At 38.8% G+C, this 25,364-nt stretch overlaps 1 protein-coding gene across 4 annotated transcripts in view; it reads left to right on the forward strand.

Annotated features, from left to right (window-relative positions):
- Window positions 1–12,724, forward strand: part of SENP6 (SUMO specific peptidase 6) — an 85,556-nt gene extending 72,832 nt beyond the window's left edge. For all 4 annotated transcript variants that reach the window (XM_075498223.1, XM_075498224.1, XM_075498225.1 and 1 more), the window contains 5 exons: window positions 2,209–2,312; window positions 4,412–4,500; window positions 6,813–6,881; window positions 6,974–7,124; window positions 10,148–12,724. In XM_075498223.1, coding sequence (XP_075354338.1) covers window positions 2,209–2,312; window positions 4,412–4,500; window positions 6,813–6,881; window positions 6,974–7,124; window positions 10,148–10,357 — 623 coding nt within the window. In that variant the 3' untranslated portion in view covers window positions 10,358–12,724. The remainder of the gene's footprint in view (window positions 1–2,208; window positions 2,313–4,411; window positions 4,501–6,812; window positions 6,882–6,973; window positions 7,125–10,147) is intronic.
- The last annotated feature ends 12,640 nt before the right edge of the window (window positions 12,725–25,364 follow it).

The following is a 25,364-nucleotide window of genomic DNA, read 5'->3' on the forward strand; positions in this document are numbered from 1 at the left end:
TACAGGCCATTACAACTTTAATATCTATGTGGGTATGAAAGCTCTCCTACTTTCTAATCTAAATTTATTTATTTGTGATAATATTGTCACTTCTCCTAGAAGGTTGTGGAGGGGTATGTAGATCTGCTCTCATTTGAATTGATTTTTCATTTTATGTGTGATTGTTACTGTTTATGATATTGCTGCTGTATTATATGGTCTCATATGTCTTGAATGCTGCTACTGTTACTTGTCTGTAATTAGTTGGAATGTACTTTATGACATATTTTTGCTAGGATTACTTTTTTTTTATGGCACCATTGTATTGGTGGCTAATGGTCATTCTGCTGCTGACTAAAACACTCAGACTCTCTTGCTCAGCTATTGCAGATGATGCACCCTTTCATTAATGCAGATATTCTTTCAGGTCACAGTCCTGGTTTAAGGGTGAGATTCAATTTGAGATTGACCCTAAGCATATGTTTAGGCAGCTAAATTTAGATGTGCTGTGTATCTAAACTTCCATTTCCACCAGATGGAAGATGGGGATGTAGGCCTTGGGTTTTCTGCCCAACCTTCAGCTGTTGGTCCAGAAGGGTGTGGGTCTTGACTCTGCCAAATCCATATGTATGTCCTGGATATCCTAGGATATCTCAAAAGACAGCAGGTGCCTCTTTGATAGTATAGTCAATGAAACCAAGAGACCTCCTCTTCTTACCCTAAAGCAGACACAGAGTAGCTGTTCAGTTGAGTAGCGCTCTGCTCTGATTATGGTGTTCACTTAACATTCTGAGACCCTAGATGCCTACTATACATGGGAGCCTAAACTTAGATGTCTTGATCTCAAACTAAATCCTGGTGTTGGACTTGTAAATCAGTAGGAGTGGATACCTAAATAACTTCGAAGAAATAATCCAAAAATTTTTTTTTTTTAATTATTATTACTTAACTAATCCCCTTTTTATTGCTCAGTTCTTGTATGAGATGTGATTCTTCTTGATACCAATTTTTATTTTTTAGGAATCTGTCAGCAATAAGTCACATTAGTATATGGCCTACTTCTTGTGCTAAGGTCTTTTCAAAGATACTGAGTAAGACTAATTCCCAAGTTTGTCCCTGTGGAACTCCACTGGTAACCTCTTTCCCAAGTGTTACTTTAAATTCTCTGTTGAAGTATTCTCAAATGCAGGTCTTCTCCATTTTTCCCATTAGCTAGTTCATTGCCCTATTTACTATTCTTATAGAAATCCTGGTTTTCTTTAGTAAGTAATACATCCTCCAGTGATACCATAACCAACACTTTTATTTTTGTGATTGTTTGGATATATTATATAGCCCTTTTCTAGGAAGAATTTTCTTATGAAGATTTCAGGTTTTGCTGGCATGAGTTATTAATTTTTCACTTATTTCCACATAGTTTATTATTTTTCCCCTCAAAATCTTTTCTGAAGTCTTGCATGGTAGTATAGTAAGACTAGTCAGCCTGTAGCTGTCTGTATCTGCTTCTTTCACAGGTATAGCTATAACATTCATTATTCTTTATTTCTTCTGATGCTGTTTCCCAAGTGACTAAATATGTAGAGGGAATAGGGAGTGAATTTACAGATACTCTTTTTATGTAGCAAACAGTGAAGTCTCACAAGCATTTCTAAGCTGCTGCTCCCAGGAGAGCTGATCCTGCATTCTACCCTCCCTAGCAGCGTGTTCTCAAGCTGCCTTTTTCCCTTTTACCAGCACAAGTCTTCATATAACTGCACAGTGAATCTGATGAAGGAACTGATTCAAGTTAAAAAATAATAAGCTTGTGACTGACTTTCTTAGTCTGGTCCACTGTGTGTGGATGTATTTGGTGTCATGGAAGGAACCAGCTAGGGATGGGAATAAGCGGTTGTATTAGGGACCAAATGAGACTGCCCCTTTTGGTAGCAGTACCAATTTATACTGTTGGAAAGGCTTCATGGAACTACAGGGTAATTTCATGGGGGGTTTAATCTAGGTCTTCAGAATTTTTTTAGGCGTTTCACAGAATAAGGAACAGTTTCTGCTGTGTTACTTGTAATAAACTTTTCACTTTTGTTCATATGCATGAATAAAATATTATTAATGTCAGCTGTATCACGGTTATTGTGAGCAATCCTGACCAAATCAGAGGTATTTAGAATTAGTTTGGTCTTCAATGATGACATAGTATTTGATGTTTAAATATACTACTATCTGTGATTGATACAGATGGATTGCACAAAATCAGGCTAAACTATAGTGAAGACTCAGCTGATGGCAGTAAACTAAATGAAGATGAGCTTATAGATTTTTCTGAAGACCAAGATAACCAGGTAAAGAATTTAGCAATTTTGTTTGGGAAATGCAAACTGTTGTGTTGTATTTTGAATGGGCAGCTTAAAAGCTGTATACACACTGTAAATGTGCATTGTCTAAAACTAGTTATCTTTAAAAGTGTCAAATCCAAAGCACTGGTTACCTACAAAAATTTGCAAATTAGCTGACAGGAGAGGATTGTACGTTCGTTGATTAAACTGTTTAATAGGAAACTGCTGTACTGATCCTGCATTTAATTTTGTGAGTCTTTTGCATAGTGACAGTATTACCCAATGATTTTAGTGGAAACTCTGAAAGTCAACACATTTCTATCTTTCATCTCCCCCACCCTCATGTTTATCTACCAGACCCAAGAACAAGTTACTCTTCTTTCAGCTGCATTTCCTGGACATAAACAGCCACATTTATAAGTGGGTGCTACTCTGCTGTTTTGTTTCATTGGTGCTTCTCCTAGTCAAATGTAAATAACATGGATTTATAATCAAGTAGTTTTCTTGTTCAAACTGGAAGACGTTTAGATTTTAGAGCTGTGGAGAGACTGATGATGAAAATGTCCTTTACTGATTTGCTATCGGCTATGAGGGCATTATTCTGTAGCCCTGTTGCTTCTGCAGTGTAAGTTCAATGTGAGCAAGCTAGGAGTTACACATTTACTCTTCCTAATTGGCCTTCCTGTTCATGTTCCAGGTGTATGACTCCAAGTTGTCCAAAATAAAGAATCGGAGGCTATCAAATACACAGTCTAGGAATTACCTATTTTTCACCTTTGAGTCCAGAACAAACAATTATTTGCCAAAGTCTGCAGCTATTTGTAATGGCTTCCAAATAGTATGTATAGGTGTGCACACATATAAAAGCTCCAGTTTATGTTGAAACCTAACTATGCTTTTCATACAGACTCAACCCACCTCTCTTCTCATGCCACTTGCCCAATCATGCAGTGATTCTTGCCTGATGGAAGTGCCTTTCTGTGTTTTTTGTAGCAGTTAGAGTTTCCTGAAGATGCAGAATGAGTAGTAGAGTGTTTCCAATCTGAAGTACATGGCATGAAGGCAGGGAAGAAAGCACATAGCCAGCAGTGTTCCTTGAGAGGAGGAAAAGATGCTGAGTTCCCTGGTTGCAGTGTAGTTTATAGCTTAACTCAGGCTGAAGCTGTCACTGATATCTTCTAGAATGCACAAAGCAAGTATAGAAATGGTAGAGCATGACAGGCTGAGTGCACCTTCACATCTGCGAACGACGGAGTTGAGGCTGCAACGGAAACAAGTGTGTTAGGAACTAGGCAATAGTTTCTAATATGATAGCATCTTCATGGCATAGCATGAGGATTTCAGTCATAGGATCCTGCATGTTGGTGAAGTGTACATAATTCTCACAAAAAAATTCACAAATGCTTATATGGGGGTTCCCATTTTTGGAAAGCATCTCTTTCCCTGTAACGCAATGGTCTGTGGTAGTAATAGTAAACTTAGTAGAAGGGTAAGAAACCATGGATCATTGGGCTATTTTTAGATACAAGAACTTAGTGGTTTTGTTCATACCCTTCATAGCAATCAATATTGAAATCAAAAGGTCAAAGGATATTCCCAGGTTTGTGGCATGACTGGTTTTGCAACATGTGATATATAATATCATGGAGGTTTAACTTCCCTTGCCCTTAGAACCAAGTTGGTACAAAGATCAAAATTTACTTTTGAGTTCATTGCAGATTTTGTCTCACTTCATGTAGAAGATAATGTACATGAAACCGCCAAACAAGTTTCTACTAATCATTAGCAAGGGAAAGTATTGATAATTTGGATTATAACCAAATAATGGAGATGCACCTCTTTTAAGCCAGCAATGCTTTGAAAATGTCAAATAGCACCGTGCACTCTGTGTCATTCCAAGCATGATTTTGAGAAATCGTGTGACTAAAAGTTGGTAATGCAAACTTTAATCTGAAACCATTCATTGTTTGTAAAGCTACCACTTCTTTATTAAACTTATGTTATTGGTCTTGAATAAAAATGGTAAGTATAACAATAAATTCTTTTGCATCTGTTTGAAAAACAATATTAGCTTTTAAACACCTGTAAACATGTTCCTTCTGTAGGAAGACAGTAGTGATGATGGTGGCCTTGTAGATGATAACTGTAATTCAGAAATGGGACAATGGCACCTGAAGCCTACTATCTGCAAACAGTAAGTATTAAAGCAGTTAAAATGGAAATTTCATAAAAGGTTATGAAATTTAAGAGACAGTAATTACGGGAAATGGTCATACATCCATCTGCAAACACTTTAATCAGCATGTTAGTGTTCAAGAGAAAATTTTATACTTTGTAGTATCATCATCTTCAGTGACCAGAAAATTTAATGAATGAAACTAAGAGTAAAATAATAGCTTTTTGGGTTTCTGTTAAGCCTGTGTTCTGCTTCAGGCAACGGAAGATTGTTTCTTCAAATAAGGCTGTTCTTTGATATCTTGCTCTTAGATTCCTACAAAAAGAAGGTGCAGAAGCATGTTTAAATGTATCCTTCTATATTTAAAAAAAAAAAAGTATTTAAATGAAAATAATTAACTTAATACTAAAGAAAACCTTTGTCACCACTCAAATTAGTACAGGAAAATGGGAATAATTTTTAACTGTCCCCATTTATTATCTAAATGTGTTCTAGCTGTTTATTGTCTCTTTCTGTTCTTAGTATTATCCTTTTTTCTCTAATAAGAATGTTCCACAATACTAAGTTCAGTTACATATTTGTTTACTTTTTTACCTGTTTTGGATTTTAAAACTCTTAAAATTTATTTTTTGGTGTTTGAAACCCAGAAATTATTTATTAATAATCATTGACTGCAGTTGCTTGCATTTTGATGTGACAGAAATGCATGATTCCAAATCTAGAAATATTGTTACTAGTATTGCTGTCTTCACAATTTTGTTTGTTTTTTTTTTCACAATTTTTTTAATCAATTTTTATATTTCCTTCTTTGTGAATGTAATGGTTACTAGAAAGATAAAGGCTTTCACAATACATTCTTATGGTGCAGGATAAAATTGTATATTTATACATGATATGGAATGTGTATGAATTGTTCTTAATACGTTTTCATGAAGGGGTAAAAATCCATCTGTGTTGTGAGTTTTAAGCATATTCATGAGCTTCTGATTATAGCTTGGCTAAATTTGTCCCATTCTGATGATGGATTATCTGTCCATAATACTTTCCACCAGACATTATTTTAATCCAAACATGAAATTTCATAAGATCTTTGACACTTAAGTATCAAAAGTCATTAAGCATATGGCTTTACTATTAGCATATTTTTAAATTAATTCTATATGAAAAAGAAAATTACCTTGAAAAGGCTTTTGCTTCTCCCCGCTTCCCCCGCCTTTGTTGTCCGTCCCCCCCGTCCCCCCCCAGTACTGGATTGTGCGTTTTTAAAGAGCATTGCTTATATAAATAATAACTTTCTTTTATCAGAAATTAAAACAAGTACAAATAAAAGCAAACATCATTCAAGTGATTTTATGCTTATGCCTAAAAAATGCATATATGTAAAATAATTTACAAATGCAAACAAACCAATATATAAATGCATGCAGATATTTTTTCTGTATTTACTAGTTTACAGTTTCTATAAAGGACACCTTGTCTGAATGCATTTGAGTGTTATTGTTAGCAAAGAGAAGGCAGAGCTTTGTGAAAAGTAATTTGCATCCTATTTATCCCTCAAAATACATCTTGCATCTGATGCTGAGGTTCTGAACTCTGGAATGAGTTAGCTTTGATGTATAAATCCAGCTGTTGCAAATAAGGTGGCTGATATGATTGTTATGTTTATAGCTACTGCAAAGGTAGTATCCTCTGGATCAAGTGATAGGATATAAGCATCTGTAGTGTGCAGGAGTGTGTTCAAGCAGACTTGGTTCTCTAGAAAATGTTTGTTTATGGATACGTTGTTTTTCTAAAGTCTATCAAATAGAGTACCTGTGTGTTTTGTGGGTAACTATCAGGTAGATTTCAGATTCATTGGTTGGGATCACTTCTACAACATGTGTACCTAGTGTCATCTTAGGTGCTGTGGACTGTCCCATCTGTCCCCCAGCTGCTACTCCAGAAGGATGTTTATGGGTTCTGTGCCTTACTTTATAGTCCCTTGCCACTGTCCCAGATACCTTGTGCATCTAAAAGAGCACTAGACACCTGAGGGGGTTTTAGGCAGCTAGATTTTGCCTGTAACAAATGCTTTCAGTCTGACGGTACTATATTTTCTAAGTGCATTCTGAAGTTCTCTGTACTTAGTGTATTGGTTAAATCTAAAGATAACTTTGCATTTAGCTATCCCAGTTAGGGGATTATAGCAGTGCTGGCAAAACTTCATAGTATTGATCTAGTTTTGTTCAAGGTCGCCCCACAAATTATTTCATAGCTAGCTAGCTGTGTAACACTGTGTTTTCCAAACTGCTGTAAAATACTGTGTACTTAAAAACTGTGTTGTCTCTTAGGCCCTGCATTTTGCTTATGGACTCACTGAGAGGCCCTTCCCGGTCAAATGTTGTGAAAACACTGCGGGAGTAAGTTTTGTATCTGGGTTTTTGTTTTTGTTTTTTTTCAGCAAAATTCTGCAAGAAAAAAAAGTTTTATTTGGCATTGTTTTTTATCATAGATATTTAGAGGTGGAATGGGAAGTCAGGAAAGGCAACAAAAGAAGCTTTTCCAAAGATGTCATGAAAGGTTCCAACCCAAAAGTGCCACAACAGAACAACTTCAGTGACTGTGGAGTGTACATACTGCAGTATGTGGAGAGCTTTTTTGAGGTATGTATACCTGTTTGTGTAACTATTTTTTTGGGTCTCCTGCAGCAATCAAATATGAGCTGTTAAAATTATTAGAATAATAAAAGGCTCTCTAGCGTAGCTCTTATACCTATTTATTCGATTATGCATTATAAACTGATTTATACATTTACATAGTAATTATTTTTTGAAAATAAACTAATTATCATTAGTAGTTGCACATATGTATCAGAAATCAGAAGCCATGGGATTTTCTCAGAGAATGTTAAGAAAATATATTTAGGATCTTCCTTTGTGTTCTTATAGTGCATACCCTTTAAAATTATCTGGTAAGAAACAGAGTTCAAATTTGAGTTCAAAATCTAAACTAAAGATGTGGTACAAACAGCTCGTTCTTTTTTCCCTAAGAAACATGACTCTTAATAAATTCATTAATATGATACAGCTAGGTTTTTATTAACTTACATTAGAGCATGTAAGTGGAATCATTACAGCTAAATGCCAAACCTTGATTCCATTGAAGACATGAGTTAGAGTCTTATTTTAACTCTCTGAAAGTTGCAGCTCCTTTCACAAGCAGAGGCATTAGCACCTTCGGGTCTGGGATGGGAGGAGAAATGATGGTCAAGTGAGGTGTTGCGGCCGTGGGACACTAACTCTGTTTACCGTCCATAGTACTTTAGAGCACTGTTCCTAAACTCTCCTGTAACTAACCTGTCCTGAGAAAGCTGGTGGTTTCTTCTCCATTCCTCCACCCTCCCCTTATTCATACTTTACATGAGAGCAGCAAGGCTTTAGCATGGTGCATTCATGCAAATCAAAGCCCAAAGCTTTTGATTTACCAATGAGTTCTTGAGGGCTTAGAAGCGTCCTTGAGTGCTTCCTGTTTTGTACACGGGGAAGAGGAGGAGCAATCAAGTTTTAGTAATCTTAGCCCCTTCCTTCTTGCAAATTGATTGCTGGGTTACAGCAGGGTGAATCCCTTGTCCTGCCTGGTCTTGCAGTATGCACCAGCTTTGTCTGCCAGGGAACAGGGGTGGTGCATAAATGTGTCAGATAGCAAATCACAGGGTATTCTCAGACATAACACTAGTGGGAAAGGAAAAACTGTACTGATTGTGCAGTACTCGACTGTCTTACAGTTATTGAGCTAACAATTTCAGCTGCCAATGTATTGGAAAAATTGCACAGTCTCACTGTTTTCAGCAGCTGTACAAACTGAATGGGGAGTATGTGGGGAGGGGTGCTTAATTTGATGCTCGTGGACTTTTCAGGCACATCTTTTTCTTCTTTGTGGATTTATTTAAAGTATCTTCTTTTTAATAACAAGGGTTAAAATCATGATGTGTATTTTTTAAAACCAAGACTCATTTGGCAGGATAGGTAGTGTGGTGAGGAGCGTACCTGTCAGCTATCACAGCCAGTAGTTTTTCAGCCCTCCCGCAACACCACGCCTGTTCAGCTTTGCCCTTCGGCCCGCGAGGGACAGCTCTCTGCCCTGCCAAACGCGCGGCCCCCAGTTTCCCTTCGGCGGTTTGGGGGGGCCGGGTTGGCGGGGCTGCCGGGGGCGCGGCTGCCGCCGCCAGGGGCCGCCCTGGTGCCGCCTGTGGCGGCGCTGGTGCGCGGGGGGCGGGCGGCCTGCGGGCGGGGCTCCGCCTGCGGACACGGCTCCGCCTGCGGACACGGGCAGCTGCGGGCAGCTCTGCCTGCGGACACGGACGCGGACACCTGCGCTCGCAAAGCCCCTGCAGAAGGAGCCGGCGTTCTGGTGGGGGAATGGGTAACGTCAGCTCGCAACAAAAGAACTGGCAAAGCAAGAAGGAAGCTCCGAGGCAGCAGAATACGTGCTCACTGGCTTCTGACCCATATCCCTGCTTTTCTTCCCAAACTGAACGACAACAACAAAAAAGCCCTAGTTAAGGATGTGTTCAGATTAATTTGAAATATCTTTCTGTTGTTGGTAACCACGCTAATTAGTTTTTGTTAATGTTCTTATTCCTTTGTCTGCCTTATTCCATAATTGAAACAATGGAAAACCTATTCAGTTTTTGCCTGTGGTTTTCTGCATCTGTAGTGTCATTCTTCTGAAGTCTACTTACTGCTGGTGTTCAGGTAGCTTCATTGGTAAAGTCAGTTCAACATAGGGTTGTTTTTTTTTTTTATTGCCACATTATCTAGTTCACGTTCTGTTTGGATGTGCAGTAATGTCGCTAGCGCAACATTAGGTGTTGACATGTTCCTGTGTAGAATGTGACTAGTTTTTTCCCAGGTAGCCTTGTTAGTGTTAGCTCAGTGGATGAATGTAATTCACTCTTAAATAACCCTGTTAATGATGTAAACTAGAATACACAAAGGGAGAATTTCTTTGAGAGAAAACACTATTCCACAAACTGTTGTTTGGTTAGGGTGAAATTGTTGTGCAGTGTCACAGAAGTAGTGTAGATAATGTCTCATAGTAATCATTCTCTTAATTCTTTGGATGAATGACCTCTAGCAAGAAAACAGAATGTAAATACAAAAAGGGCTGGTGGTAGCCAGGGGCTTTTCACAGGCCCTGTTTTTTAGGGTGAAATGTAAAACTGGCTTTCCTAGTTGGTTGTGGTCCTAAAGGTATTTGTAAGACCAGGAGTATTTAGCAACAGATTCCTAAGCAGCTCTAGATTTTGATGCTAGTAATCCTTTAAAACAAAATGTGCTCTATCATTACAATAATTTTCTCTTTTTTTTTTTTTTTTTTTTCAATTAGAACAATTTTACACACTTATGCAGTCAAATGCTTTGTCTAAAAGATGTAGCAAACTGAGTAGATTATTTGGGCACTCTTGTAACCAGAACTGTGATGGGGATGAATGTTACTCTGTAACATACTGAAGCTTGATTGATTGTACCTGAATTGTACATGTACAAAACACACAAACCGTAGAAATTTTATTTCATGCTGATGGAATGAGGTGGGCAAGAATGTACTTCTTCTCACTACAGTTCTCTCCAGTCTTTTAGGTAATAACTCCTTACTGTAATATCCAAATGACCTTTCTTTTCAGAATCCCATTCTGAGTTTTGAGCTACCAATGAATTTAACAGACTGGTTTCCACGCCCAAGAATGAAAACCAAAAGAGAAGAAATACGAAAAATAATCCTGAAGCTGCAGGAACAGCAGAACAAGGAAAAGAAGGGACAAAAGGACCCAAGTTCAATGGAAAGATCTTTGCAGGAAAAAACAGAACAACTTATCAACAGCAGCTCAGACTGAATGTTGTATCTGTTGCATGTTAGCTTCACAATCAAAACTGAAATATACATTTTTGTCTGCCCAGACTAAAGATTTGGCGTATTCTCTGCTCAAAGTTACTTGGGAATGTTTAATGCCTGTATAAATGTGTGTCATAAAATGAATTAATTCCCACAAAGATGTGTATTAAGTAAGCAAGTCTGTACATATGTTAATGAGGCCAACTTTTTCAGCATTTGTAATTACTTTTTTTCCACTTGTTAGGGAGCTTTTGTTATGTATTTCTGTTAATAGAACTTAAATAGCAACTTCTAAACATAAAGCAAATAAAGAAAATATTTATAGGATAAAATGGTTAACTTTTTCTTTTTCAGTAAAGTTGTAATGTTACAGGCTTAAGTAACACATAGGGAATGATTTGGTAGTGAGATAATTAATTCATATTTTGACCCTATTTAGTTGCCCTTTACAAGATTATTCTGCTTGCGCTACAAACAATAATATGGGTAAGTGTCTCAATGTACCATGGCCTCAGAGAGGGTGATTCCCATCCTCCTGGTATCTAAGTGTAGGCAGTGTAATAGTTAATAGGACTGCTTCAGATTCGGGGTTTTAAAAGATATGCATTGCAATTAAAATTCCACCCTTGCTTTAGTGGGACGGGCTAGGGAAAGGGGGAGAATGCTCTTTGACCAGAGATTACTATTCAAACAGTATTATAAAAGTGGTTTCAATGAAGTGATCTTGAGTGATACTATTAAATCATATTTTGTGGATCCCAATTGTTGTACAGGTGTATTTTGAGACTTTCTTCATTATAAAATTGTATTTTGGTAAGTGTACTTGGAATAGCAGATTGCCCACATTACATTTTCTATGTTACAATTCTGAATGTTACATTCATATGTGCTTTATCTAAGTAATGAACATTTAAAAAGAAAAAAGTGTATGATTACTATTTTTTGTAATATCCACGCAAAAAACCAAAATACCAGTGTTCATTGCTTGCTTGTTTGTTCTTGGCTTTAGGTAGCATCAGACTAATGTTGGGATTTGTTTGGATATTTCCAGTGTATTTTGATTTTACAACAATCTAAAATGCCATCATTGCTTAAACTGCAAACATAGCCTTTTGTCCTTGTTATAGAAAGGCTTTGGTATTCAAATGAGGAAAGTAAGAGATGGTTTGTGCAAAGATATATGTGTCCAGTCTTCTACTAATATAGCTATCTTTGAAGGCAACCAGAAACTGTCTCTTCCCAGGAAGTAATCTGTTGGGGGAGGAGAGGGACCTTTTATCCCTCCTTGCAGATAGTATTTTCTCTCCTGATTTTTCTACTGGGAATGTCATTTGTCATTCCCTTCTCCCAAAGAGAAGAAGAAGGGAATTCATTAGCTGAACTCTGTGTCCCCTGAGATCCGTTTTTGTACACAAGATCAAGTCTAACCCAATACTTCAAGTTCTCCATGAGTTTTCATTCTCACTAAACCCTGAAAACACGGCTGCTAATGACATTACTGCCAGGGCATTTCTGCACAGATGACTATCTCTGTGAAACCCTCTGTTTAAAAGGGGGTTCACTCACCAAGGCAGAGTGATTGCACATAGAGCAATACAACCATGGGCTGCTAATCTTTTGCACAGATAACCCGTGGGATTTAGGGGAGTTGTTCATTCCCTCATCTCTTTCTTCTTGCGTAGACCCTGGGCCCCATGGAGAATAGGTAAGCACCACGTATATATGTTATGTTAGAGATGACTCCTACACAGGTTTCTTGTTGAAAGTATGTGGGGGCAATCTTCTGGACTACAAATTAAATACGTAATGTGCGCACCTCTGAGTTGTTTCCTCCATCAAATTTATCCAGTATTCTTGCCATTGTTGGGGAAAATCTGTGACAAAATAATTTCACATTGTTTCCCTGCAGGGTCTTGCATATCTGGCTTTAGTGCAACTGACATACTGGAATAATAGTTTATACAAACGCAAGTAAATCAGAGAAGGAAGGAACAGAAATTTCTCAGAAATACAGAGAAGAGACCATTGCAAATAGAATGTATTCCTTCCCAGTCTAGTCTTTCCCAATGGTATGTTCTAATTATATGGAATATATCCAGATTTGATCAATATAATAGTTAGTTTTCCTTTTTCTGACATTTGTGATGCAGGTTCATAATTTGATGCTGTAGAACTATTTGGTTCTCTTGCTAGGAATGGCCTGGTGCTTCCTCCTTTTCCTTCCTCTTTCCTGTCCTCCCCTTCTTCCTCCCTCCCCTTTTTCAAAGCTGTGAAGAAAGTGTTTGATTTATTCTCATTTAATGTTAAAGGTCTCGAGATCTTCAGTCATATACAGCAAGCTAATATACATGTTAAATATAGGAAACTTATTTTTTTAATAAAATGTGATGTTAATAGAAAAAACCCACAGAATTAAGAATGAGTTATTTAAAACCTTACTGACTTCGTTGAAATAGCTCACTACCACATGTGCTTGTTAGGTATCTGTTCTTAACATAATGGTCAGCTACACTACAGTGTTTTGCAATCTAACAAGGAGTTTTACCAGTGAATTTTCTGAACCAGATTTATTCAGTGGAAGTTAGTGGGGTGGGGACTAGATATGTTTGTTTGATAATTATATGACAACACATATACTCTGAGGAAAGTATAAGTTGTATATTCCTTTATAAGATTTAAGATACAAATGCTTTAAGAGTAGCATCACTGCGTTCTGCAGTGTAAGGTATCAGATGGCTACCTAATTAAATGTATCTGTTTGTATTGTTTTTCATGTCGGGTAGAATAACAGTTAAGAATTCTTATAAAAGTTTTAGATTACTTAGCATAAAAAATGCATGTACTTCTGGTGCACATTTGCAGGATAGCTGCAAAAGCAGAAGAGACATCTAAGTAGTCCCTTGTGACATTCCTATTCACTCTTTAAAGACCAGAGACTTGAAACAGAAGAACTGTGTTGTTGATTTTCGAGGTTGCACTGCATTCTCGTCTTGGAAGAATCTAACTTCCAAAACATTCAGTAAAGAAAGAGTTGAAAAATCAAGCAAACTTTGCACCATGATGAGAAAACCGTGCTGTTGATTTTTTTTTAATGTATTGCATAGCAAATGAGTAAAGCAGAACAAGAAGGTTTTGCATGTATGATTTTTAATTCCTGTTAACGTAGTTCCTCTGGAAATTGGAGTGAACTACTAGACTTCTCTGATGAACAAACTGCAGCAGTTTCCTTAGGTTACCAATCCACTGTAATTTTTTACTCAGATTTTTAAATAGAATGTCTCTTCAGTCACTGGTTAAAGCTTTACATTGCCCTTTGTTGGTAACATGATACTTGTGTTTTAGCATGTGAACAGAAGTGGCAGCTATAAAGGTGCTTGTTCTTTGGACTCCTGATTCTTGGGGCCACGATGATGAGGGGTTCTGGAGTCTGGATAAAAGATTTTATTTAATTTTGGTATGCCACTTTTATAACAGTCCTTCTTAAATTCTACATATTCAGTACCCCTAAAGAACATCTGTGCAGTGACTTGGGTTCACAAAGGTACTTCATCTCCCCAAGTCTTTTGACTCTTCCAATCTAATTCTGGAAATCAAAGGGGAGCTGATGTTACAAACTACAACTTTGAAACAGTAAGAGTGAGGTAACAGCCATTTTACTTATTTTTCGCCACTATGTTTTTAAACTAAATCCTTCCTGCTTAACTCAGTCATGCCTGCTCAAAGATGTGAGAAGGATGTCTGTTTTGTAGGCTCCAGTCTGGCTAAGTGAGGATGTAATCTGGAAAGTGACTCTTCTCTCTGTTGTGGTCTGCTGAAGTTTTCTGACAGGCTAGACTTTGCTTGCTTTTAACAAATTTGCGTGTGGACTTATGCAAACCTGTGGTTACGAAAGGAAACTTGGTAATGTACACGATACCTTAGGGATTCTTTATTCAGTTGTGTGAGTAATTGCTAGCTGCAACCTAGATTCAAACAGCCAGGCTGTTTCTTTGTGAGGTCGTAGTTTTTTGTTTTTGTTTTGTTTTTTTTTTTTTTCTTTTTTTCCTGTGAGGTTCATAGTTGACAAACAGTGCTATTTGTGATGCATGATGCTTAAAAAGATATATGAGCTACGTTCATATATGAATATATAAGAACAGAAGATACTTTTTATATGGATTAAAAAGTATCCAAATTCTAGTAAACAAGAGAGAGACCTTGTCTGCCATGTCGTGTCGTGTGTCGTCGTCCGTCCCCCCCCCCCCCCCCAGCCTTCATCCCTCCTTATTTTGTTGGTTTTGTGATCAGATTCTCTCTAGAGTTCTTTGGGGTATGACTTTACCCAAAACAATCATCGTATATAATGGTAAGTAATTCAGGAGACGGAGGAAAGAAGACTATTACTATTTTTTAAATAAAAGGTTCTTGTATATGAGAAAAACAACAGCAACAAAAAAGCTGGATGTACTTTTATAAGTAGATGGTTTATTTTAATGGAATAGTCAAATCCACGTAGTATATTCATCCGTTTGCGCGATATCATAGATTTTGATTATATTTACAAATTCCATCTTCAGGACCAGAATCTCTTTTGTGGTAAGCTGACTGAACACCTTTAAGGTTAATGGGAGCCGGACTATTTTGTTTCAGCTGAGTATTTGTTCCGCCGTAAGCTGTGAGGAGTCTGCTTCAGGGAAAAGCACCCTGCTCCAGCCAGCCTGAGCTTCTTGTGTTCAGAGTACGTTTAGACTCTGGTCTTTAATCCAGAAATTAAAACATGTTAGATTTCCCCAGTGGTTTAACTTAGTGAAATTTATCAACTATTTACACAAAACTCTATCTGTTTAACTGTATTTCTAAGTTTAGGAGCTTAGTTGACATCAGTATACGTGCAGAAGTAAATATATATATATATATACACACACACACACACACACTAAATATACTGATGCCAACTCACAGCAGTAGTTTGCAAACTGTTACACAAACCTCTACCCCCATTGTCCTCCAAATAGAACAGTTTTTAAATTGAGCTATGTGACAGTGCCTGTTTACATCGGGTTTGTCCTTCCCGACTCATATTTGGGAAACTAACATGTTTCCCTTATCTTTACATGTGTGTAAGAAGGAGTGCAGTGGTAGCCTGGATGGGGACATTAGTATATATTGGACCAAACCTATGACATTAATTGTAGGAACTCTCAGGAAATAATTGGTTGGGAACTTAAAGCTCTAGGATTAATTGACTATCTGTGCAGCAGGCTGAAAAGAGAGTAATTATTTTAGCTCTAGAGAACTTCATATTCTGTAGCTTCAGGCCTGGAAATTTATTTCATACTATACATTGGTAATATGCTGGATAGGGTGTGGGTTCTGTAATACAAGAAAATCAGGCTAAGCCCAAAAGAGCACTATTAAAAGTGTGACATGTTTCTCACAGAAAATTAAACTAAAATAGGACATAAGTTGTGCTGGAATGCAAACAAATGGAATATGTTTCTTACTTAAATGTTCCTTGGTTCTGAAAGCTAAACTGCTTTGTAAACCATACTGTAATAATATCTGTCCATGTTACAAAAGGGCAATAAAAGGCCGTGAGAAGTTGCACAGCTTCCTCCCATCCTACAAGACCACTGAAATTTCTAGACTTCAAACAAAATTTGCACTGACTCCTTCCACTGCAAATGAATGTTTAGGTTCAGGAATCAAGAAGACATTTTTAACAAATGTCTGGACTAATGTGTTGCATGTGTTTGTATGGACAGCTTATGATACGATATTTAATTGGAACACTTTTTTTTCCCAGAGAAACCAGGCCTTTGTTTTGCAAAAGCAGTGTTACCTGAATGAATGTATTCTTTTTTGCTCTATACCTTACTGTACTGTCATTTTTGTGAGCTTTTCATTCTACTCTCAATTACTCTCAATCTTTCATATACAGTTAATGAAACTGGATGCAATATAGTCAGCATGATTTCAGTATCTAACTTGCATCCCTGTGTCTCAGTCGTCTGTCTAAAGCAAGTAAGTTCGTTCTCTGAGTCAAAGGAGGTTCCCTTTTTCATAGAGACATTGTCTAATTCAAATGCTTTTATTTAGACACTAAATTTTTCAGGCTAGTTAGGAGCTAAATGGGGTGATCTTGGCTTCAGTGTCTTGTCCACAGTCAGAGTTGCTTGATGTCATTATCTCCATTTTGCCAATTAAGTGCCGAAGTTCAGGGAAAGAGGTTAAAAGCATTTTAGTTTAACTAAGCTACTCTAACTAAACTGCAGAAATTCACACTTTAGCTACTCTCACTTCTGGGTGTTGAAAAGTAAGCTTAAAAAGATGCTTGCTGTTTACTTAGCTACTTGAAGAGAGAAACTAATTTTGTGGTTAGGAGGACTGTTTGCCTAGATTGAGATTTTATTGAACTGAGATTACCAGAAGCCAGCGTCGAAGTGAGTGTTTAATTCTGTTTTCCAGTTTTTGCTCTGATCTTTACACAGGTGAGTGCTTTCTACAGTGCTTGTATTGAGCTGTCATTTTATTTCTTTGGTTTTGCAAATACTCCTGCAAGTCTAATCCTAAGCATCTCAAGTTGGGCACCTGAAAATAAGAACATAGCTAATGACCTTTTAAGTAACTTGCCAAATATCGGATAATTTTCTGTAGCAATGGGTCATGTGTTCATATCTGAAATGCAGTATTTAGTTGGTTTAACAATGAGAAATATTTTTTTCATTATCATGCCTTCTCATGGAACAACAGGAATCATACAGCTCATAGTTGTCGTTACTGTGAAATTTCAAAGTTCCCTAAACACTAGACTTAGCATCCATTGAGAGAAGTGGTATCTGGAGAAAACATCACCTGTGATTACATAGATGTTTGTACATGCAAGTGGACTAAATTAAGGTTCCTTGGACAATTTAATAATTTCTGGATGCTTCCTACCTTTTTAGTGCCTGTGTTTGTAACTGTCTTTCTTAATATGTATTTTGCATTTTGCGTATTTGGGGTTTTTTGACTTCCATTGTCAGTATATGATGGTCACTCGTAGAACTAATTCCACAATTCTGATTTTTGTTACTCCATAAGCAGTCACAGTATGTTGTAATTTTCTTGCTTACCTAGATGAAAACATGGTGCACAAATCCCAGTGACTCTTCCAGTTGTTTGCTGACAGCAGAGGAACACTGATGCACTTCAATCTTAGTTTTGTTCTAGGGAGAACTTGTTCTGGTGCTTGTTAACAGATTTTGCGCCAGCACCACTTGTCCCTTGCTGTTTTCTTTCCTTCCAAACCCCAGATGATATCTTTTCTGCACTGGTTCTTCTCCCAGTCTCTCCTGGCTCTACATCTGTTAATCTTTTATCATGTCTCTAAGCTCAATTTTTCAATCTACACTCTAGAAAAATGGCCACTGCTGTCTTTTTCCTCCGTGATCTTGTGTTGCCAAAGGAGCTTCATCAGCAGAGAAGCCGAGGAAGAACGGGCTGGATGAGCAGGCAGTGAGGTGGATTGAATAACAGCTGAACAACTGGGCCTGGAGGGTGGTGATCAGTGGTACAATGTCTAGTTGGAGGCCGGTAACTAGCGGTGCATCCTAGGGGTGAATACTGGGTCTAGCCCTGTTCAACATCTTCATTAACAATCCGGATGATGGGGCAGAGGGTATCCTCAGCAAGTTTGCAGGCGATACAAAACTGGGAGGAGTGGCTGATACACTGAAGGGTTGTGCTGCCATCCAGAGGAGCCTCAACAGGCTGGAGAAATGGGCTGACGGGAACCTTCAAAGGGAAGCACAAAGTCCAGCTCCTGGTGGGGAACAACCCCAGACACCAGGATGTGCTGGGAGCCAAGTGGTTGGAAAGCAGCTTTGCAGAAAAGGACCTGGGGGTCCTGGCAGACACCAAGTTGAATATGAACCAGCAATGTGCCCTTGCTGCAAAGAAAGCTAATAGTATCCTGGACTGCACTGGGAAGAGTCACCAGCGTGTTGAGGGAGGTTCCCCTCTACCCAGCACTGGTGAGGCCACGCCTGGAATACTATGTCCAGGTCTGGGCTCTCCAGTACAAGAGAGACATGGTCATACTGGAGAGAGTCCAGTGAAGGGCCACAAAGATGATTAAGTGACTGGAGCATTCCTCCTATGAGGACAGGCTAGAAAGCTGGGACTGTTCAGCCTGGAGAAGAGAAGGCTCGAGGGGGGAATCTCATCAATGTGTATAAATACCTGAAGAGAGGATGCAAACAATATGGAGCCAGGCTCTTTTCAGTGGTGCCCAGTGACAGAACCAGAGGCGATGGGCACAAACCGAAACACAGGAGGTTCCCTCTGAACATCAGGAAACCCTTTTTTACTGTGAGGGTGATCGATCACTGGCACAGATTGTCCAGAGAGGCTGTGGAATCTCCATCCTTGGAGATACTAAAAAGCCATCTGGACACGGTCCTGGGCAACTGGCTCTAGGTGGCCCTGCTTGAGCAGGGGGTTGGACCAGATGATGTCCAGAGGTCCCTTCCAACCTCAACCACTCTGATTCTGTCAGCTTGCTCTCAGTTTCTGTACTTGGTGTGACAAACCTGGCAGGTGCAAGGTGGCTGCAGAGGCAATCCTGGGCAGCACTGCAGCAGGAGTGCTGCAGTTACAGGTGTGCTGTTCTGAGAATGAAGCTACAGGGGTCAAGGCCAGCCCATAGGTAACGCTCATCAGAAGTTCATAGCTTGGCTAAATTTGGTTGCGTTGCACGACTAGCGGCAAAAGGCACATCTCTGGCATACAAAACAAATTGCTTCCCAAATTTAAATCTATGCTACAAGTCTGTAGGAAACTTTCTTGCAAAGCTTAATCAGTGTTACTGTTCTTTAACATTGTGAGCAGAACCATTTTAGCTAGCATTCACTTTGAAGAAAATACCTAATTTGGAAAACTTTAAATCAAGCAGCTGAAATTTCGTAAAGCTATTATAAGCAACTGAAAACAGAACTCAGCAATTTTTGATACCTGCTGTTTATCTAGAATGATTTGGATATTCTTTCTGTTCAGCAGACAGGTCTTTCAATTAATAGCTTTAAAAATTAATTAAATAGGCAACTTCAGTGTCTTGTAAAAAATATTTATAAAATGCTTAGAAAGTGTCATAACTACTCTCACCAGGAATCAGTGACTTTACCTTTATAACAGCAATGCGTCTGTTTCCCCAGAACAGCTGCAGCTTACAAGCTAGATATGCTTTTAAGCAGACCCTGTTAAATATATTAACTTTTGTGATTTATGAATTATTGCTGCTTTTTGCTCATACGACATTCGGTTTGTGTCCTACATAGTCTGCTGCTATACCAAACTCTGTTCACAGTCCTCCCATTTTTCAGCCAATGTGACACTAAATTACTGTGATCATCATCCTGTTTATATAGTCAGAAATCCCCTGAGTTCAGGGAAGTGGAGGAAATATCTTTTGATTTCAAACTTATTTTTAGCCACAAAGTTCATCCTCATTTGTCTGAGAAGCTGACCATACTAAGAAGAGCTGCTATAGCATTCTGAATCCACAGGGTTTGATCATTTATGCCAAAAAAACCCCACTTACTAGTATTTGCATTGAACGTCCACACCTGAGATGTCATTCTGCAGCTATTTCAGATACATAGTTTCACAAGGAATTAAGTAAACTAAGAACTACCTTTAGTCTTTCCCACCTGGTTCCCATTACTAGAACAGATAAGTGGTTCAGATTATTAGCAGATTTAGTAACTGAGTAAGAACTGGAGTATTTGGCACTCCCTGGGCCAAATAAGCTTGCCAGGAGAGAACATCATGCTGCAGTGGGTATTTAACGTCTCAGTGAGGTCTGCCTTATGTCGTACTAAAAGTCCTACCACAAGGGGTTGAAGAGCTGGTGGTGGAATTTAAGTGTGGGTGTAAAACCCAACTCAAGGGCTCTTCACTGAGGGTGAGGTTTAAGGTAATCTAGCTAGTACATGCATGGGAAGGGTATGGGGAGACAAGTCTAGTCTGTCCATGCTTTTGGATAGCGTTCGAGTGCATGTGTAACTGCATTGTAAAGGAATATAGGGAGATGCTGAAACAACATGGTGTTTCGGCAGCCTACTTTTCTGGCAAAGTGTTATTCTTCTGTCTGGACGACGCTCTTAGTCATATGGTTTAATTTTAGGTAGTCCTGTGAGGAGCAGGGAGTTGGGCTCGATAATCCTTATGGGCCCCTTCCAACTTGAGATATTCTGTGATTCCTTCGTGCAACAGTGGTCCCCAGGCAAGTTTGAGTGGTTTGCCCAGATAGATATCAAGGACAGGATCTACATCTTTGCGAGTGGATTTATTCAATGAGCAATGTAAATTAAACTGTCTCTGTTCTGTATAACAACCCCACAGTGATATGTGAGGGCGAGACTGCAGAGAGGCACCTGCAAGAGCTTTGCGGAATTTCATTCTTGTCTCAGCAGCATTAGTGATCTTCCTTTTCAGCCTAGCAGCATGTTCCTCATGCTGCCTTTTAATTGAGACTATATTTTTTTTTTCTTGCTTCCTTCATCAATGTGAAGTGTAGGAGAGCCACAACTGGACCCCCTTATTCTGTGAATTAGATTACTGCCAGACCTCCTCTGGTCCCTGCCCAAAGGTGTGTTAGAATTTCAAGAGGATCACTCATTCCTCTTCATTTTTTCTTTCTCGACCGGCTCAAAAGCTAAAGCTAAAACTGCCTAAAATGAAATGTTTGAAATGGAATGGAAGAAAAGTCCTCACAGTATGTTTAACAGGATGCAGTCATTTGGGAACATGCTAGATGAGCAGTGGCCTTTACAGACAGATTTAAAAATTAGTTAATATCCTCACAGAATTCACTAAAAAAATTCTCTACTTCTCTAAGAAGTGTGAGAAGCTATCAGTACCATGATCTACCTAATCCATACTAAAGTTCATTTAACTACAGGTGAACAGCTTCTGCTCCATGAAGGAAGAACAGCCCTATGCCTGACAAATATAGGTTACGTATTTACTGCAGGCTACTTTTGTTTTTCAGATGAGCCTGCAATTTTATCAACAATTGGTGTTCATTGCCAAAAAGGAAATCCATATAGGTGATCACAGAGGAGAGGGGAGGAAAAAAAAAAGCTACAGTTAAAAAAACCCCTGTGGTAATTGCTATTGTGTATTATCTGTGTGGCTTTTACTGGGTTCTCATTCCTATACTACAGCTCCTCCCTGTCCTCCAGATGAAATATCTAAACTGGTGGGGCCCATTCTACTTTTAATATGCGCGAGAGTGGGTCCGTGATATATTTGCCAGAGAGAAGCTTCAGCAAAAACAAAAGCAAATCCTTTCCCCAGAGACATGGGATGTGTTGCATCAGGAATGGAATCCATCTGTCCTCAAATACTGGGAGGACTCCAGGAATATCTGCCAGCTACTCTGGGGTACTGTAATCTCATTTTCCTGTCCTCACCATTTGGGTTCATAGAATGAATCTGCTCACAAAAGTGAAATGAAAAGCAATGGACTTCAGAAGGATTACAAGTTGACAAGTTTGGGATTCCTCTTACCTCCTTTCATGCTATTATTTATGCAAGCCTATTCCTCTGGAGCTACCCACAATTCAAAATAATCTATTTGTGTAATTGAATTATCCTTTAAGGAGAGGAAATAAAAAAATGGGGCCACTCCAAAAGACTTACTCCCAGCCAAAAAAAACAGAGCTTCAGAAACCAGTCACACATTGCTAGGGGTGGAAATGCAAAACCATCAACCTTCCTTAACTAACACATTGTCTGATAACACAAAAGAAGAAACTACTTACCAACTGAAATGAAATATTTAAATAGGAGCTCTTGCCTTAAAACATTCTGTCTAAATTTTTTGTAACTTGAACGAAGCAGTTGGAATACAGAAGGCCTGTGGAAAAGTCAGAATATTAAAAAAATTAGGTGTAGTGAAAATAGGGGTTCATGTAAAGTGTACTGGGAAGAAAGAGGGGGAAAAAAGGATCATTTCACAGCTGTCAAAATCAGAGAATTATGTATGTGCACATAACACTAAGTGAAAGGGAGCAGATAAAATAAGACTTACACACCACTTTCCAGTAAATAATTTACCTGATAAGGAAATGAAGGGCGCTTATCTAGAGTAAGCCTCCTTGGAAAGAAACCAAAGGTTGATTCTGAAAGGAACGTCATCTTGGAGCTGGTAAGCATACTACTTCTAAAAATCCCAGCAAATTTTCTTGTTCTTTCTCTGTCTCTGAACATAAGCTGCTAAACCTTGAGCCAGTTAGAAATGTTCTTTTGCAAACATATGAGCCAGCTATTCTTTATCCAGACAAATAACAGATAAATTGTGCTGGCAGGACTACATTGGCAGCTACAATAGCTACATTTGGAAACTCTGCATGGGTAATTCCAAAACAGTTTTAAAACCAGTGAGTTTAGGTTTATTTTTTTCAGAAATTAATTGCAAAACTACAAAATCATTTTAGGGAGTATCAAGGCACTAAGCTGAAATACTCAACAGTCAGGAAACTCCAAGAGCTGATGCTGACAACCTGTGAGGTATTTTGACACGACCATGTTACACAGATACAGTGTAGTTACATCACATTCATATATAGTTAGAGTATGCTAACAAAGCAATGTAAAGCAAGTGAACTTCTGGCCTCATTAAGTCATTGGCTGTGACTTAAGCCTGTGCCCATGGACATTTTTATGGGCAGAACTTTACCCATTACATTGGATGTCTAGAACAGTTGTAGCTACGTGTAATCCATGGGGAAACCCAGCTAATACCAACATGATTTAAACACAAGCTTTCCGTCTGAAGAGATACATACAGTGAAGGCTTGTAGTCGATGTCAAACCTGATTTTTGCATTTTAATTTTTCATAGTAAAGTGTGGGGAGAGAAACTTAGCACTCACGATACTAACCACTTGAGAACAGCCATCTCAGGAGTGAAATTTCTAGCCATGCAAGCGTGACAGCCTTTTTGAATGCTCTAAATCTTGATCGACTGAATTATACATAAGAATTCACTTCCATAGAAATTTAAATAGCCAGGACATTGTATGATATTCTTTGAAATGAAAACATACATAATATCCTCCCAGGGTTTTCTGAGAAGTCAGCTGGGGTCCTTTACCTGCTTATCCTTCCACTCTACCATTCATCAGCCCTGACAAAATACACTGGCTCATACAATTAACTTTTTTTTTTTTAAATATGTGGCAACTTTAATGACAGAAACTGTTTACTATAATCTGTAACAACCTGAATTCATACTAAAATATTCAGTTTTAATATCTGGGGGAACAAAGACACCTCAGACATCTGGAATATTGTCAGTTCTTTGCAGCAGGGCTGCAGCAGAGGCACGTGTGCATGTCGCTAGTCCTGTTAAAATGTCATGCTGCCTTCTCTTGGTCATCTTTCTGCCTTGGTGAGCATTCGATCCCGGATGCTCGTGGGATTCCTGGTAGGCTGCCCAGTATATCGCATTTGCACATTTAAGATGCTGCGTGCTAATATATATTTCTGGTTCATCACAACAGACCCTCATGGTTTGATGGGTACGGTGTGAACCTGCCCCGAGTGAAAGCTATGCTGACAGACCTCATCTGTGCGTTGCAACTTGTGAAAGGATGCTCCTCTGCTGCCTTTTCCCCCACCTGAGAGGCTGAGGTGCAGGAGAACACGGTGATGCTAAAGGCACTCTGCTCTCCCTCCCAGCCTTGAACTGTGTCTGTCCCTTATACATCTATTAAGCAAAAACTGGTTGGTGTCTCCAACCTAGCCGCACTGTTCCTGGTGTTCTGAAAAGTCTCAGTTAGACTGAAATTGCAGAGATTGGTCCAACATTCCTAGGAATGAAATCAGAAATGCTTCTTGCCTGCCTCCTTATATACAGACAACGGGTACAGTAAAATATATTTTGCCTTGTTTTCTCTTTCCATCTTTTTTTTCCCCCTTTGCTTAGGTTGAAGTTCTTACACTCAGATTGTACTTGTGTGTGTTTTCCTGTATTTTCCCAGAAGATTTACAGAAGGGACGCTACTGTGTCTTGGGTTATTTTTAGATTTCCCAGGGAAAAGAAAGGGGAGAGAGAGTAGAGACGTGCTCCTCCTGACGAGGGAGCAGCACATCAGATGGTGAGATAGTGCTCAGCACTGCCTGGCTTTTCCGGCACTGTGGGACCAACCGGCTTGTTTACACTGAAAATATTTTGTTGACCATTTCCTGACATTGTATCCTGTTTTGCTAACGAGGGGGGTTTATTCAGTCAGCAAATTTACATTTTTATTTCGTTGTGCAGTCTTTTTTTTTTTTTTCCCCAGATACTTATTATCCTTATCTGTCTTTTACAAATAAAAGTAAGGCTGAACATACAAAGTACTGCCCTGAAAGGTAATGCCAAAGGCAAACTCCCATTCTCTACAAGTTATACAATATTTTGATTTGTCCAAATTGTTAAACATTCCTGAATTAGGCCAAGCAAAGATACAACTGTAAAATTCACCTTGTCGCTTTGCAGGCATGTTCAATGTTTTAAAAACCCAAACAAGCTCATAGCATGTTTCATGAGTTGTAGGAATGTTAATCCGGACGCAGGATTTAACTCCACCCGTGCTCTGCTCGGGATGCAGGATTACTCATGAGCTTTGTGTACTCCCATTTTCCTTTCCACGTGTACATCCATACTGATCCTTGACAGAACCCTTTCCCTAGAGACCCCCCAGGGTTTCTCTTTACCCCCTGAAAGAGGCCAAGGCATCGTTATGACTATCATATATACAGGGGATGATATGGCTGGAATTTTGTTTAAATTATTTATTAGCTAGTGGCTGTACTCACAATGTCCCCAGTGTTCTCCAGCCACTCAAAAAGGATGCAGTGAAGGAGTCCCTGTCTAAAGAAAGGTAGTTAGGACTTTGAGATTAAGGAGAACACAAGAGATTTTGAAGTATGAACTGGTTCATTTCCCTCTGTCAGCAAAACACACAAGAATTTTATGGCCATCAAGTGGAGAGCGAC

The sequence above is a fragment of the Mycteria americana genome, chromosome 3 (genome assembly GCF_035582795.1).
Source record: "Mycteria americana isolate JAX WOST 10 ecotype Jacksonville Zoo and Gardens chromosome 3, USCA_MyAme_1.0, whole genome shotgun sequence".
Classification (NCBI taxonomy): domain Eukaryota; kingdom Metazoa; phylum Chordata; class Aves; order Ciconiiformes; family Ciconiidae; genus Mycteria; species Mycteria americana.